Raw genomic sequence first — 16,673 nt, 5'->3', positions numbered from 1 at the left:
AATTATCCCGATAGAAGGACAAGCAGACAACCCCTGAGATGGATCGCCAGGAGCCAGGACTCATCAAGTGGTCGCCAAACGCGGCGCACGACTCGTTCCTGCACATCAGCTTACAGGAGCGTGTCGTGCAGCTCTATGAGCCGACAGGTCTCGCACAGCGCGGTCGCTTCGAGTACCGTAAGCTGGCCAAACACAACGATCTACCACCGCTGACGGCCTATGACTGGTCTCCCACGGTTCCAGGCATCGTAGCAGTTGGCACTCAGACCGGCGTGGTCAACTTGCTACGTATCGACGATAACTCAAACGGTTACCAGGAGCTAGCCCTCAAGATCTCGCGTACCTGTCAGGCCGTCGCCTTCAACACTGGCGGCAAGTTGGCGGTTGCCCTGGACCGCGTGCGCAGCGATCACTGCCTGTACATCTGGGATGTCTCGCGTCTTTCATCCCTGAACGATGCCCACATCGTCGGCTTGCCACCCGACCTGGGCTTGCCCCTGGATCCTGTTGATCGACTCGAGCATAACGCGTCCGTGTCCAGCATCCGTTTCTTTGAGGACAACCCGAATGTTCTGGTAGCCGGTATCAAGGGCCAGGGATTGCGTATCCATGATCTACGAGGTACGAGCCCAAGCCCAGGGAGAAATAAATGAATAGGCAGTGGGAACTAACAGACCATAGACCATGCCCACTCCTCTGTGGCCTATTTCCAGACCAAATGTTGTAATAACTTGGCTATCGACTACGCTGACCAAAACTACTTTGCTTCTTCCGCCCTTGACCAGCCTGGAGTCATGATTTGGGACCGCCGGGCTCTGAACCGGCATACTGTCAGTTCCTCCTACGCTGAAGCTCTTGATCGGGATGGCCTCTGCTGGGGCGGTGCCCTACGCCTCGATCGTGCAGTACACGTTGACCCGAACGACCCGGCTGCGCTCGATGCCAAAAGCTCCATGATTCGGTCTCTGCGCTTCTGTCGTGACCATCCTGGCATGTTGGCCGTGCTCTCGCAGACGGGCCAGCTCCGGGTCTTCTCAGCTCGTCATGAGCATCTTGACCCAGATGCAAGGGTTGCCAGCAGCCCAGAGCTGCTCGAGGTTCGTCGTTCCTATGAAATGGACCCTCTGTATGCCGAGCCGGGCCGTAAGAGTGAGAGGATTGTGTCATTCGACTGGATTACGATGAGCTCCCCTGTGCTCAAGCCACGAGTTCTGGTTCTTCGTGCGAATGGTACCTTTGACGTGCTTGAAAAACCCTCGTTTACGTCAGAGTATCCGTTCAAGCTGGTCCCTTGGCAGCCTCCTTACCGAGGCCTGGATGGTGCGTTTATGATCTTCACCTGCTGCACTGGCAGCTCTAAGTACTAACAATCTCAAAATTCAGGCACTGATTATCAAGAACTAATGGAGTTTGAGCCGTCACAAGAAGAGCGGATATTTGCTCCCTTCCTGACCGAACAGGCTCTGACTGATGTGCCTTTGTTCGGGCCCAACAAGGCCAGCGTCAGAACACTTGTCGAGAAAACACTGGCCGATGGCCTTTCTCAGCACACACTAGCAGTCTCGGGCGGGTCTGACCAGCGTACTTCCGTCTCGAAGGAAGCACCCACGGTCGCAGACAAGCTGAAGGCACTTAGAAAGGCTGCTAAAAACAGCGAGGGCAACTCCGAAGGACTCTTATCGCAGCTCGAACGCCGAGAGAGCTTGCTCAGCTGTACCAGGGATATGACAGGGCTCTCGAGCCAAGACCGCTATGTCCTGGATCATGTCATGCTTCTGCGTGCTCAGGAGGGCTATCGATTTGATCCGATAAAAAATCAGGGAATTGTGGCAGACGATCCGTGGTTGAAAGATGCCTGGGCTTGGGTTGCTGGTGCAGAGGCAGCAGCTTTTGATGACGGGATGGTAGCGTTTCCCTTAGACGTTGGCTACATGGGTGTTCACACAATCTGGAACAACGATTTGGGCAGTCGCCCTGAGATGAGGCTAGCTGAAGATGCCGAACTTCCGGACGAGGCCGGCTGGGAGCGTTGCTTGAACACGATCAATAAGCAATTGAGGATACCCAAATTTGATGGACAAGTCAAGACCAGAAGGCCGCATCATCGGGCAATGTGTCTGGCAATATGTGGTTTTGGTCGCTCGGATACGGAGGATATGGAGTTCTCGTCACCCTCTAAGCGAGAGTCGACATGGTACACCATGGTTGCGGCACAAGCTCTCTTCCGGGGTGACACAAAAGGCGCCGTGCAGGTGCTAAAGAAAGCGAGCACCGAGTATCCGGAGCTGTTGTTTGTGTCACTTGCGCTCCAGCTCATGGGAAAGAATGGTGGTCATGATGGCGAGACAAATGTTGCGCTAGACTTTGACGAAAAGGTGGCGTCTCGGACAGACCCGTATTTGCGTGCCATCTCAGCCATCATCGCAACGGGAGATTGGGCCGTGATTGCTAACCAGCGGTCGCTGCCCCTGCGCGATCGATGCTTCGTCGCTGTCCGAAACCTGGACGACGATGCTCTTACGGCTTGGCTCGATCGCGAGGTATCTTTGGCGATTGAGACAGGCGACATCGAGGGCATCGTGCTCACAGGTATCACGGACCGGCTGGTAGATATTCTTGCCCGTTACGTGCACAAATTTAACGATTTCCAGACGGCAACCCTGCTCTTGTCCATCTGCGCCCCTCGCTTCATCGACGACATCCGCGCTACGGCGTTCCGAAATGCCTACCGCAACTATCTCCAGCGTCACCGTGCTTTCTTCTTGCGCGCTAAGTTCGACGTTGAGTCCACGAAACGCTCCAAGCACCGTGGCGTGCCAACCCTGCGCCCGGCTGCCAGACAGATTGGCCTGCGCTGCGTGTACTGCGATGTAGCAATCAAGCAGGAGCAGCTTGCCAACACCAGCGTTTCCACGCTCCCCTTCCGCGCGAGCACCGGTTCGAGCGGCATCACGGCCACTAATCCTGCTACGCAGAACAGTCCCAACCCTTCGGGCAGCTTGAGCAACCCGGCTACTCCGCGGCTCTTGCCTGGAGGGAGCGCCGCCGCTAGTCGTGCCGGCACACCGTCCTCCCGGAGCGAGTTCCGCTACCACCAGCAGCAACAAGCTGCTGGCTCGGCATACACCGACAAGCTTGTGTCGGCGGGTATAAGTTGTCCGAACTGCAAGCAGCACCTCCCACGGTGCGTCGTGTGCCTGGAGGTGGTTGGGATACCTCGGACGAACAATGCAGATCTATCACAGTCACGAGGAGGTGAGGAGACGAGACGGACAGCGAGATTTCCCACCTTCTGTGTCGCGTGCGGACATGTGCTACACCTGGACCACGCAAGGCAGTGGTTTGCACGCCATCGCGAGTGCCCTGTGCCGGAGTGCCGGTGTTTGTGTAATACGAGGGTTAATGAGGAGTTGGATTACGCATGATTTGAGGTTTTGGCTGACGAGGGTAATAGCTTTCCTAGCAGTATGTCTAGAAGCATACGCTATAGTTATCTTAAACTCAGATATACAAGCTGCATGTGTAAAAGCAAGCAAACCTGAGATACACTCTATTGATACTGTAGTTATCTAGATATGATCAATGTGGATGAGGCCACATGCTCCGTGTAGATCCAGCACGGGTTTCCCAAGGTCATGGGCAGCTCGAAGATACCACGGGAGGGCGAAGCCTACCAAAGTGATGTACAACCACTAGGTACTCCCAACCATGTCCCGAGTGTTTAGGTAGGTACGACAAGCCCTTCGCGCCGATCATGAGGACATATATATAATCCGGATATTTTGAGAGACGTTTTCATAGGTAAGCCAATGTACAGCTGCCCTGTTTCTTCCCTGCTCATGCCGTTCATTTAGATTACTCCTGAAGCAAATGTCAGAATGCAGCAGGCAGCAAGCATAATCAACCCACTTACTGACTTCTTATTCGGGATGATGGTGACGGAGAGAGCCTGTTGCTTTTCTAGCCAGTACCATATTGAATTTAACCTGTACTGTGCACAATACCAATGCTTGCACTGTGGGATATTTTTACACTTGCCAGTACAGCCCCCAATCATTTATGTGTCTGTTTTGACCATTTATGTCGTCAATCCATTTAATGATGTCTTGTGTGATCAGTGAGAACATGCGCTCCGTTGATCAACCTAAACAAACCAAAGGAAACAAAAAAAAAAAAACTCCGAGACAGAGGGGCACGAGTCCGGACTACTGGGAACCAGAGGTCATGCCAAGGAAGCGTCGATGATCCGATGGAAAAGCCAGAGAAAAGACAGATCAGGCCGAGAAGGAGAGCCAAGCCGATCAAGCAGAGGTGACGTTCATCTCAAGCATTTTCCCGCACTGCCAAGGGCGTGGCCGACGCCTTGGCTTTGCTGTGCTACACTACCTAGCCTAACATACACTAGGCATGCACAGCCTGCAGTTGCGATTCTGGGATTGGGAAGTGGGTATCGGATCTAGTGACCTGGGTGTTGGTTTGGATGCTCTGCATGACGATGTTATTCCTAAAGCCAACACACAATATATCGATCCCTAACAACCGGCCTACGGAAACTGTTCGTGTACTCCATAGATACTCTTCATTTTGGTCTGGTTAATCCACAGTGAAGCACAGTTCCGGTCGACGACCCTTTCTACGTAGAACCAGGGAAACTGACTGGCTGGGAGCTCCCACAGCCAGTCCGTCGCTCTGGATGCCGTCTGTTACATTGTCTGGTCTCTGGCCTCATGCCCAGCCGGGAGATCGCTGTAGAGTGGAGGGCACCAAGTGGGGTGGGCGGAGCTGACGGGGTTGATGAGAGGCTTACGCAGGTGGTCTTGCCATGGAGCGACTGCAGAAAATTGATGGAGGTGGGCACACCGTCAGGGTCCAGAACGTGATGGGAAGTCAGACTCGTTCATCAACATTCAAGAAGCACCGAAGACCAACGAGTTAGGAGGGGACGAAGAGAGGATGGGAGACGGGAACAAGGGGGTGGAAGGGCACGTGCGGAGGGCTTGGCCAGCAGTGACCAGAAACACAAGCGAGGGCACCAAGCACAACGAAGACGAACAAGCACCCGATGCAAGAGGCCAAGCGAAAGCATGGGGAGATGGGGGCTGTGCTGACCCGGGCTGACGGGATTCGCTGGAAGCAACGGCGTCGGGGCAGACAGGACGCCAAGCATTTGGCGCGCGGAGGTGATCTCTTGGCTTTTGTGGGAGCTTGGTGTGTCAGTCCGGCAGCTTGCTCGGACCCCGCGACTGCGGTGCGCTCTCTGTCTGCTCCGGCGTGTCCAGAGTTGCTTTGCCAGCGGCCCGTCCCCGAATGGAAATTGAAGCCATTGTCCCTCATCCAGTGCACCGCCATGCAGTCGCAGTGCCCAATGCGCGGCTGGTGTCGGAGAATGAGTGGTAAGTGGAAAGGAACATCGGAAGTAAAAGAGCACAGGGCAGAGGCAGACTAGCAGAGAGCGAGAAAAAAAAGGCGATCGAGCGGGATGGAACGAGGAGGATGAATAGATGGGGGATTGCTTGCCCAAGGCGTGGGACCAAACTACTCCACCCCAGAAGATGGAGACCCAGAAAGGAAGAGAGCACACCAACCAGCGCCCTCTTGGCATCCACCCACGCTTCCCACACTTTCCACAGCAAATGGGCCGAGGATTGCTTGATCTGGCCAAGCACAGGGGGTCCCGCAGGGAACACAAGGAAAGAGAGCAGAGAGAAGCAGGCAGGGAGCACAGCTCTGGGCAACGCGTGTGATCAAGAGGCAAGGGTGGCGGGGGGCAGAGAGGAGCGCCAAGCAGGGTCTGCCAAATACCAAGCCTTGGCTGCGACTTGGCGTAGCTTGGCATGACTTGGCAACCATGTTGCGTTGTTAGCAAAGTGGCACTTTCACGTAAGAAAAAGCAGGCGTGTCCCATCAGACGGTACAAGACGCGGTCCGGGGGCCCAGATGCTGGCCAATGAGCGGTGCTTGGCATCCGAGGCCCCAGACTGCCAAGGCATGCCAAGGCATGGCGCCAAGGCTCCTGCCAATGTACCGCCGTGAGGGCGAGAAGGCGTAATAAAGACAGAATGGCCCGCCTGCTCTCCTGAAGTCTGGTGGTGAGCGCTTCTCCCTTCTGCATCACTTCGCATTGCGTCTTGCTGCAACCCGGTCCTCTGGGGACGCCGTTTTCCCTCAACGAGCGTGTTGCGTGTCGTGCACCATTCTCCGACCTCTGTCCGCCTTTCTTTCGTCTCTTGTTCTGCGTCCTGCACCGACGGCTCCCACTCCAAGGCTTGGCACTGCCATCACAAGCACTCATTCGACTCTGGGCAAGTCTTGGGAAAAGTGGGTCCTAGGGCTTGTCTCGCGTGCCCTGACGTTTGACTTGTCGCTGCGCTGTTTGATCCGACGACCCCCGACCGACGCGCTGACCTCGTGCTGCGAAGGACTACGGAGCTGAGTGTTTGCACGTGACCTTTGAAGGCACGTGCACGTTCCCTTTCTGTTGCCTACCAGTACACCCCACCGGCACTCCCCACACTTGAGCATAAATTACTCCTTTCCACGTGACTGGTGCCGTTCGGAACGGAAAAGTTCAACTCCGAATTTTCCATTGTCGAATAAACACAGCAAATAACCTAACACCTACGCACGAGCCATGTCTGCCACTTCACCCACCCAGCAGCAGGCCCAGCAGGCCTTGGCATCCCCCGCCTTGGCATCCCCGACCCAGGCGGCAGCGGTGGCAGCAACGACGACGCCGACCGCTGCAAATGCTGCAGCCGTGACGTCGCCTCAGCAGGCTCCGCAGCAACAGTCGGATGCTGCTGCTGCTGCTGCGGGCAACACTACGACCAGCGCCAACAATACCAACACTGCTGCCACCAATACTAACAACAACAACAACAACAACAACAACAACGGCAACGGCAACGGCAACGGCAACGGCAATTCTGCCCAGCAAACCACACAAGGCCAAGCGCAGGCCCAGGCGACCGCTCAAGCTCCTGCAACCGGCACGACGTCGGCCCAGAACCAGTCTGCTCCCGCTACAAATGCGGCGTCGGCCGACAGCAACACTCCTGCTCCCACGTCTGCTACCCCGCAGTCGGCCACCAGTACTACGGCTGAGGTGCCCCTCATCTGTAAGTGGAATGAGTGCAATGAGCCGTTCGCCACGGCCGAGGCTCTCTATGTAAGTGACCCATGTGTTAGCAATGTCCTGTTTGCCTGCTTTTAAAGGCGAGCAAAAAAAAAAATAAAAAGAAGGATCTGACGACATCTCCAGGAGCATCTCTGCGAGAAGCATGTCGGTCGCAAGAGCACCAACAACTTGAACTTGACCTGCCAGTGGAACCAATGCCGAACCACGACCGTCAAGCGCGATCACATCACTTCACATATCCGGGTCCACGTTCCTCTGAAGCCTCATAAGTGCGACTTCTGCGGAAAGGCGTTCAAGCGGCCTCAGGATTTGAAGAAGCATGTCAAGACGCACGCCGACGACAGTGTCCTCGTTGGCCCGCGTACGGCCCAGGATCCGCAAGGCTTGAACGCGAACTACCGTGCCACGCCGAGAGGTGAGTCTCCCTGGTTCGGTTTGGTTTGATTTGGCCTGTCTACTCTACGCATTGGCTTGTTGATTTTTCTCCTCCTTGCTCGTCCAGATTTGTGTTCCCAATCTAATCTGCTGCTCTCTCTCTACAGCTCCTCCCTCCATGTACGACCAGCATGGCCATATGCGCGGTGCTAACCAAGGCCACTTCGCCGCTCCGCCGCAGAACGGTCAGCCTAACTACTATCAGCCGCCTGCCCCTCCACACCCTTCGTACCACCCGTCCATGTATGGCTACCAGCAGCCTCCCCCGATGGGCGGCGGCGCGCCGCGTCCGGACTATCTGAGCCATCAGGCCGCCGCCGCTCCCGCTCCCTCGCCCTCGTTTGGCGAGGTTCGTCGCCGCGGTATGGATGACCTCAACGAATTCTTTGGAGCCCTCAAGCGCCGCCAGATCGATCCCACTTCCTACCAGCAGATCGGCCGCTCCCTGATGCCCCTCCACGCCAGCCTTGGTTTTAGTGCCGGCGGTGGTCTGGCCGCTGAGTACATGCCGCAGCCCCCTCATACCCTTGGCGTGGCTGGCTCGCACGGCCCGCTGACCCAGCACTACTATCTACCGCCCATGCCCAACCTCCGCACCAAGGAAGACTTACAACAAATTGACCATATCCTCGAACAGATGCAGGCTACGGTTTATGAAACCGCGGGCTCACCTGCCGCGCAATACCCCCCCGTCGATTTACGTCACTCGCCGACCGCCTATGCGCCCCGCGGCCCCGCCCCTGCCGCCGCTGCTGCTGCCAACCCTGCAGACCAGTATGCCGTCTCGGCTGCTCAAGTTGTTTCCCCCCTTACTGCCCCCGCAAGCTCGACTGGCGGCACCCCGGCCGTCACTCCTCCCTCAAGCACCATATCGTATGCCTCGGCTCACTCACCTACCGCGTCTTCTTCGGGCATGTCTCCCTCTTCGCGCCATAACTCGACCTCAGCCCCCGTCTCGTACCCAAGCCTGCCCAGCCGCCCGGGCCTGCCTTACCCGACCGCCACCGCTCTCGGTTCCAACTTTGCTCATAACGAGCGCCGCCTGTCGGGTGGCATGTTACAGAGCGCCAGCAGCATCGCTCGTCGCGACTCGGACCGTACCCCGACCCCTAAGGGCGTTGCTGCCGCGGCTGATGGTACCGCTGTCAGCTCGCCCTCGGATGCCTCTGAGCACGGCACTGAAACTGACTCGTACGAGGGCACTCAGCTCTATCGTCTCATTGAAGCTCTGCGCATCTCCATCCGCCAGCGTCTCCAACGTGGCGAGTACGAGGTCGACTCGGATTCCAACCAAATGCAGATTGACCCGGCTCTTCATGGCAACCAGGCTGACAATGTTGGAAATGCCGATGACAGTACCAACATTAATGGCAACGGCTCTGCCCGCGAGGATCGCGTTTCGTATCCGTCGCTGCCCTCTGCTTAGGATGCTTGGGGTGAAGACGAATCCAATACTGGAGCTTACCCCTCCTATCCGACGTACCCGTACTGAGGGGAGGATGTTTTCTTTGACACGGCATCTTATCGGCTTACCCCCCATTCAGTGTCGAGGGCAGCCCGCTTGGTCTTTGCTATCTTTCCGTTTTCTCTTCCTTTCTTTTCTTCTCTTATCTTTCCTCCTTTACTTTCGGCAAAATGATACCTCTTTTTCATCTTTCCTTGTTTCGTGATTTGCCTGCCTTTTGCACAAAGAGCAGGCCGAGACATGGGTGAAGAAAAAAATCAACACTGGTCATGTTCCTTACCAATGGTTGGCAACGGACGGCGTGTCTAGACGGATGGTTATTTGCGACGGTGGGAAGGGCGCATCGTATTCGGCTGGCAAGGTCAATAAGGTTCCCTCTATTCAACTTATCAGTTTTGCTTTTTTTTTCTCATGGAAAGTAGGCTTGAACACCTGTTTCAGCGACAGTCTTTTCCAGTTGGGAGGTGAGCGTGATGAGGAGTTTTTTATGAACAGATGGGGCGAAGTTAGGTATGAAGTTTTTTGTGGGTGTGTTGGTCTATGTATCTTGATGGTTTGATTTACTTTTATTTTTTTCCCTCTCCTCTCTTACGGCAAACCTAACGCACGTCGACAATAACGACCTAATTTCGGTAACTGGATTTCACCACACTGTCAAGTCTCTGTGCGTTTCTCTTTTGCTGAGGTGCTTTGGCCGTGATGTAGTGGACATCAGCTTTGGGAGGGCCCTGCTGTAGGAATAAAAGTTGCTTTCCAAAGCTTTGGTGTTCCCAGTGCCCTTGGAGACGTCTCTGAAGCCATGATTTTCCCTCCGAGTTATGAGCAACTGTGTGATACAGCATGGAGCAAAATTTAGCCGTGTCTCGGATGGATCAATGTTACGCGTTTGAGATCCCGTCTACGCTTGATCTCCAGCCACCAGGTAGGCGGACGGTTTCATGCCTGGAGTACTTGGCGTTTACATTACTTTTTTTTATAACTCTGCTAATTATCTCCCAGACAGCAAATCTTTGGCTATTCTCGTCCTCTTGATAGGGCCAATGTAAACGACTTAAATATCAATGTGTCATTAATCCTAAACCCATAAAACCGCCCATAACGCCAACACGACTAGGATATATACAGAGAACCCCAACTCCTCCACTAGCTCAATTCTACAATACCGGCTTCCATACTTCTGATCAAGTTCCATCCCTCCAACTTCAACAGGAAAGTGTACATATACACCTGGTCGCTCTCCATCCCAGTTAAAAGACCTTACGCTTTTTTTATTTTTTTTATTTTTTTATTCCCGTTCCTTACAACACTCTCCATATTGCCCCAGCTTTCCTTGCTCCCCCCTCCCCTTCGTCCTCTCTCCTATTTACTTCCCTCACCCAGGCCATCTCCTCCTCGGCCGCGTCACGCACCATTGCCTCCATCAAGTCCAGCTCGTCGAGCATGCCGTTTACAAGGGCACGACACCCAGCAAGGATGCGTACTAGACTCGAGGGGGGCTGCTCTGATTCCTTGCCGGCTTTGTCAGAGGGATGTTCTGGATCAGGCGGCGGCGGCGGTACATTACCCAACGAGATCAGCTTCCGACGATAGTCCTCCAGCCGCCGGGAAAGGGTCGAGTGTTCAGCATGCCAAGCTGGCAAGAGCTCAGGCAAAAGTAGGGTATCAGCATCGAGAAGCTCCGCATCGACTTCCTCAAACCGAGCAACAAACTCTGCTTGACTCTGCCTCACCTCCTCCACGCCGCCAACCCATTTTTCGAACCCCCTCACAACCCTCTCATACCTCTCCCCAAGACCCCAGACCCCGCAGAGCACCTCATCCAGCATCGCAACCTTCTCCTCTAACCCGCGTGCTCCGCTCCCAGGGGTATACCCCCATCTCAGCAGATCGTCTAGGCCGCGCTCAAACTCGACCTGCGCCTCCAAGTCCCGGACTTCTTTCTCTTGCGCCCTTACGTGCTCCCATTTAACCCGCAACTTCTCCCTCGCGCTTTCTTCCCACTGCTTACGCGTCGGTGCCGCGGCGCGATGCAGTACGTGCAGCTGTAGCAGCTCGGCCTGCAGGCGGGATACCTCGGCGGAAAGGGCCACGTTGGCGGGGAGCTTGGATGGCGTGGGCGGTGCGAGAATGCTGGCCAGGGAGGGCTTAGATGTTAGCGTGGGCTGTTGGTCTGTTGCTGGTTTCGCGGGAGATGCTGCTACGGGCGGGCCGGTCAGTGAGGCTCGCCTGGTCCGGGTGGCGCTTGTAGCAGTAGTGCCGGATTTGGGCGCTGGTGCTGTGCTAGCAGTCACAGTAGCGTCTGAAGACGAGAGTCCTGCAGCCGTGACACGGCGGAGCAAGGTGTTCATTGTCGTCTTGGAGCGATCGGTCCCTGCCCCTGGAGGGGGCGGGGGGAGTTTCACTCTCGTTGATGGCCCTGCGATGACAATAGTTCGTGCTTTCTTTGGACCAGCCCCGCTCGTACTGCTGCTGCCTTTTCCCGTCTCTTTTGCTGCTAATGCTGACCCAGAAGAGCTAGACCCATTGGTCTTTGCCCCCGTCCCAGATCCCGTTCCAGATTTTGATCCGGCATTGGTTGAGACTGATGATCTCGATGTTGCATTTGAAGACTGTGAGGATGGGCGGCCAGTCGCCGCCGTCGTGGCCGTCCCCGTAATCGTCCCCGTGGCAGTCGAAGTGACGCTCGAAAGTGCCGCAATGGATGACTTGGCTCGGATATGTCTGCTGGCTGTCGAAGTGGTGCCTGTGCTATTGCCGATGCTGCTGGACACACGCTGTCGCGAGGACGACACTCCTGCCGAAGTAACCGGCCTTGAAACCACTGATGTAAAGGCATCTTTGCCATTAGTAGAGGTCAAGACGGATCCTGAGGTAGCCGGTCTGTTAGAACTCGGCGTGGTAGCGGAGAAGCGCATCGAGGGCACACGGCTGAGGGTCGTCCGAGTGCCGGCCCCGGTATCTACTCCCGACTCAGCCCGGTCCTTTTTGGTGGACGTCGGGCTCGTGGAAGTCGTGCGTCCATACACTTCTGACCGCGGACGCTCTGAAGGTCTTCTCGCAGCAGCCGCGGCAGAGACCGGCGTGCCTGTTCTTGCAGGAGCAGTTGTCGTCGTAGCGGTGACTGTAACCGCTCGTCGGAGTCCAACTTTCGGCGCACTAGAGGTTATCCCATGCGTCGTCGTCGCTGTGGTCGTTGTCGTCGCCATAGACCCTGATGACAATGACGAAACGGTGGTCGAGCGCTCCCTGTTGCCATTAACAGCTGGTTTGCCTGGGGAAGGAGATTCACCGCTGCCAGAAGAGTCGCTCTTGAAATTGGCGGACGAGGGCTTGCGCAGCGATCGTGCGCGGGCGAGGGTCGCGCTAATGCTGCTGGACGACATATCGGCTTGCTTCTTGTCTCTCAATTGCGGTCGCGTGACGACATAGATGCGATCTTCGGATATGTTGAGCGATGCCGAGTTTGTTGCGAGGACGTCGGAAGGGAGGTGAAGTTGAGGCGAGGGGAGGTGAGGCTTGGTCGATGCGGTGGGAAGCGAAGTTGACGGGACAAGTCGCAAGTCTTCGTCCAACTGGTATTGCTGCTTCCCACCACTGACAGCACACCTGCTGCGGGCCTGCGTCCCTAGTGTACTGGAATAGCCGCGCCACGGCAGCAACAAGCAAACCCGAACCCCAGCCGCTTATAACGGCTCACAGGGGCCTGATGCTGCAACCTTAGCGGTTGCTAGCGGCTTGGCTAGTGGGCCACGTTGCCGAGTGGCAGCGCGCTGGCCCACTGAAGTCGCTGGGCTTGCAGCCGAGCCCAGGCTCTCGGCACTCAGCTGGGCAAACGGCGGGGTGTGGGGGATGGGGCAGCCTGGAGTTTCCTGAGGCTGCTTGGCAGCGTTGCATTGGCAGAAGCAAGTCGGCTTGCTGTCGATTGCAGCTAATCTTCTTCCCCGAGAGACAAGTTTCGGCCATCTCACATCTCACCATTTACGTATTTATATCACACACATCACAACCTGGAATGCAAGATCATCACACGACAACCGAGACATGACTCAGCTACATCCATTACCTAAGATATATCCGTGTTTTTTGGAAGCCAAAGCCAACCCGAGGCCACTCATTACCTGGGTATCATGCAGATGCCATGCTATCTCCATCCCCTCTATAAGCTGCCAACCAGTTCCTAATCCATATCTTCCATAGCTGTGTCCATACCCATTAGGTCCCTCCATTGCTTGTTCCCCTTCCCTGTCATAACTCATTCCGAGACAGATCTCATTAGGTATGTTCCTTTGGTCAAGCACTAGGTAGCTAATGAAACCAGGTCCAAGGTTTCCGCCCTCCCCCTCCCCCTTCCCTCTGCTCGAGGACTTTCTAATGAAACGAAAAAGAAGCTCATGTCGCAAATGTGCCAGTCAAAGCTCAATCCTTCAAAGAGCAACTACTGCCCTCATTCTACTTTCTTCCAGAAAGCACAGTGGCAGTGGCCGACTCTCTCTCGTCCAAGATAGCAGAAGTTACGGACTCCGGCTCAACGTCCCTCTGCTGATCACCAAACTGTGGCGCTTGCCCGCCGACGGCGTTCTCCGGCTCGCTGATCGGCTGTTCCAAGCTGCGTGCCTTTTCTCCTCTCTCGGCATTCTTCTCTTCAAGATATTGCAGCACAGCCCCAAGGTCGCCCTTGAACCGCTTCAGCAGCCCGCTGCAACCGGAGCAGACATTGAGATAGCACGACGAGCATATATAGGACTCAGCATTGCGATCTTTATGCCTACAGGTTCGGCACGCCCGTGGATTCGTTTTCTGCTTATTCGCCGTCATGTACCGATGCTGTGTCAGACAGTCGAAATGCTTGTCCTGAAGCGGCAACGGGTCAGGAATGTCATCAGCTGGTCGAGGCGCGTACCAGTTGCGCGGGAAGAGCGCAGCGCCGGGATTGTCCGTCGTGTCCGGTGCGTTCGGATCCGGCTCGCGCAAGGGGAGCTCTTCAATAGACGGGAAATAACTCATGCCCTGGCGAGGGGGTGGTGAACGCAAAGTCTTGACTGAGCCTGTTTCGGAGACTGGCTTCGAATTTCGCGGGCTAGGAGTCCAGCGATCCCGGTACGGCTGTGCGATTTGGGGGTCGGGCAGAGGAGGAACGGGTTCTCGAGGAGCATGTTGGACTGACATGAAGAGCTCGTCATTCCCACGAGAAGAGCTGCTTGTATGTGGCCGGGGCTGTGTTTCGGCTCCATATTGTTCTTGCGGCGGGTACTGAGACATTCCCAGCGGCGACTGCGCATTGAAGGCCGGGTTGCTAGTCCGGGACGCCAACGAAGGCGAACTGCGCGCATGATGTATCATGTGAGACTCTTGACCTGCCAAGTTTGAACGCACTTTTGCGTCTTCAGGAACATAAGGAGATGGCGCTGGAGAAATTGGAGAGACCCCATTGTGTGGCAAGGGGTTCCTGAGGTCGCCCGAGCTATACTCTGGAGTAGGCAGGCGGGAAGCTGATGGAGGAGGAACAGCGGGCGCGGAGACTACTGGCGCTGTGTTCGGCATTGGCTGCGTTTCGGGGGCAATCACCGGTCGTTCCTCTCTGCTGCCGGGCCTACGCCCGCTTCCCAGCTTTTCCTTGAGTTGAGAAACCTCTTGACCCATGCTATCGTCCCCATGCGACACGAAAGGCCAGTTGGTAGGTTGTGGGCGAACGTGGCGCCCAGGAAGGCCAGGAATAGGGCCCCAAGCATGCGGGGCTCGGTTTGGAGCTGATGCAATTGGTTCGGATAACTTCGGTTCAGATGATCGAGATTCAGATGAATCAGGGCGAACAGACTGCGACGAATCCTGTGTCGATGCGGCGGTCGAGCCGTGGCTCTCGACAAGGTTCAGATTTGAGACAGTGAAGCTTTTGTCGGCTTTGATGGAGCGGCGCCTCCAAAGCTGTTCCTGCTGCTGTGGCGACGCCCGCTTTCTCGGCGTAGGTGATTCAACGGCCTGGGCTGGTGTGCTGGTGGGTGTCTGGGGCCGCGAGCCGGTACGATTGGCATTTTTCAGCGGCGGAGGCGGTGGAGAGAAAGCTTGGTCGACGGCCGGTTCGCTGCGGGCCTGGGTATGGTAATAGTAAGTTGAGGACAGCAACGAGGACGACGAAGGAACAGCCCACGATGGTTGGGAGCGTGCGTCCAGGCTTGTGCTACTGCTTTGTGTGTCGAGTCCGGGAGACACAAGCGAATAGGCGCTCTCCGAGCCCGTCGTTGAGGGACGCTGGCCGGAGTCAGTGGACTGGTTATGATCTGAGTACGCCGACAACAGGCTCGAGATCGATCCTACCGGCGAGGGCGCCGCGTTTCTAGGGGGAGCCAATGCCGGGCTGACACTCGAGGCCTGAGTTGGCATAGAAGGGAGTGGCGCAGGGACTGTGGCAGTCGCTGGTACTGGTGCCGATGCTGGTGCGGGTGCTGGTACGGGCCTAGGTACGGATACAGGAGCCGGCGCCGGTGCCTGACCGGTTGCTGGCGGCTCTGCTGAACCACCAACAGGCCGGCGACGCGGGAATTGCAGCCACTTCATGGCTTCTAACGGCAATGGTGAAGATTTCGGCGGCAGGGGCGGTGCGGGCAGAGAATCCCGGTCTTGGGGGTTGGCGGACACGGCCCTACCACCAGCAGCTTCCCCCACTTTCTCTGATGAGCTTGCTGTTCCGCTGGCTGTATCGCTTCTGCTCGCGTTCTTCTTGGACGATGGAGGATTCACAGAAGAAAATGATGCAGATGAAGGAGAAGGTGAAGCGGGCAACCCAGCAGCAACAGGAACCCGAGGGACCCGGGCCAGAAGCGGGGACGGGGTAGGCAGCCCCGATGTCTCTTGCGTGTGACTGGCCAGCTGCTTCTCGGGCACTTGAGGAAGCGGAGACAGAGGAGACGATAGATCCAGATCAAGGCCCGGCTGCGATTCGAACTCAAAGCTGGGGAGGGAAGGAGGCGCCGGCAAAGCTTTTGAGAAGCGGGAACGGCCGGCTGATTGGGGGGTGCTGGAGCCATTGGGGCCTTTGTGGCCCATTGTGCGCAAGGTGGTAGCTATACCCATCATGTCCACTTTTATGTATCTACCTAGGTAGGTAAGGTAGGTATGTTGTGTGATGCTTTGTGCGTCGTGTGTGTCGAGTGTGTTGAGTGTCGTGTGCTGGACTCACCCGGCGACGTCCAATGCTGCCTATCTACGGGCAGCGTCTCACACGGATGAATAATAATTGGAAAATTGTGAGCGACGATCCTTTTGATGTTCCTTCTCGCACACGCCGTGAGAAGCCCACATCTGGAGTCGCACAGCGCACTGCAGGTCTGCCAACAACGATATCCCGACTTATATACCGTCGGCCCAGGATGTGGGTGGGATTGTGAGTGCAAGTGTAGTGTGATGCCGCCAGGGACACAAGATATCAGCCGGGACCGTAATTAACAGAGAGGCTGAATTCTGATATGGCTGATATCAGGAGCCTTGGTAGAATATACCTGGAAGTGCTATGTATATATACAAGAGTCTGCACAATAGGAAGACACGAGGACAGCACAAGATCTTTAAAAAAATTAAAAAAAAAAAAAACAACCCCCGAGCCACAGCAGGCCGGTCTCCTCTGAGTGGAAAATCTCTGAT

At 56.0% G+C, this 16,673-nt stretch overlaps 3 protein-coding genes across 3 annotated transcripts; 2 read left to right on the top strand and 1 right to left on the bottom strand.

Moving 5' to 3' along the window:
- Positions 1–38: 38 nt before the first annotated feature.
- CTHT_0025440 (uncharacterized protein) lies at positions 39–3,611 on the top strand (the record flags this gene model as incomplete). Its single annotated transcript, XM_006692941.1, has 4 exons — positions 39–621; positions 682–1,320; positions 1,384–3,184; positions 3,566–3,611. The coding sequence occupies 4 exons, from the start codon at positions 39–41 to the stop codon at positions 3,609–3,611; spliced, it is 3,069 nt and encodes a 1,022-aa protein (XP_006693004.1).
- A 3,020-nt stretch (positions 3,612–6,631) lies between these two features.
- On the top strand, positions 6,632–8,999 carry CTHT_0025430 (uncharacterized protein; the record flags this gene model as incomplete). The annotated part of the gene is made up of 3 exons (XM_006692940.1): positions 6,632–7,168; positions 7,262–7,553; positions 7,681–8,999. The coding sequence occupies 3 exons, from the start codon at positions 6,632–6,634 to the stop codon at positions 8,997–8,999; spliced, it is 2,148 nt and encodes a 715-aa protein (XP_006693003.1).
- Positions 9,000–10,336: 1,337 nt separating this feature from the next.
- Positions 10,337–16,079, bottom strand: CTHT_0025420 (uncharacterized protein; the record flags this gene model as incomplete). Its single annotated transcript, XM_006692939.1, has 3 exons — positions 10,337–12,663; positions 12,736–12,953; positions 13,492–16,079. The coding sequence occupies 3 exons, from the start codon at positions 16,077–16,079 to the stop codon at positions 10,337–10,339; spliced, it is 5,133 nt and encodes a 1,710-aa protein (XP_006693002.1).
- Positions 16,080–16,673: the final 594 nt, after the last annotated feature.

Source organism: Thermochaetoides thermophila (assembly GCF_000221225.1).
Source record: "Thermochaetoides thermophila DSM 1495 unplaced genomic scaffold scf7180000011816, whole genome shotgun sequence".
NCBI classification, from domain to species: domain Eukaryota; kingdom Fungi; phylum Ascomycota; class Sordariomycetes; order Sordariales; family Chaetomiaceae; genus Thermochaetoides; species Thermochaetoides thermophila.
This window is presented reverse-complemented; position numbering and strand designations above follow the sequence as displayed.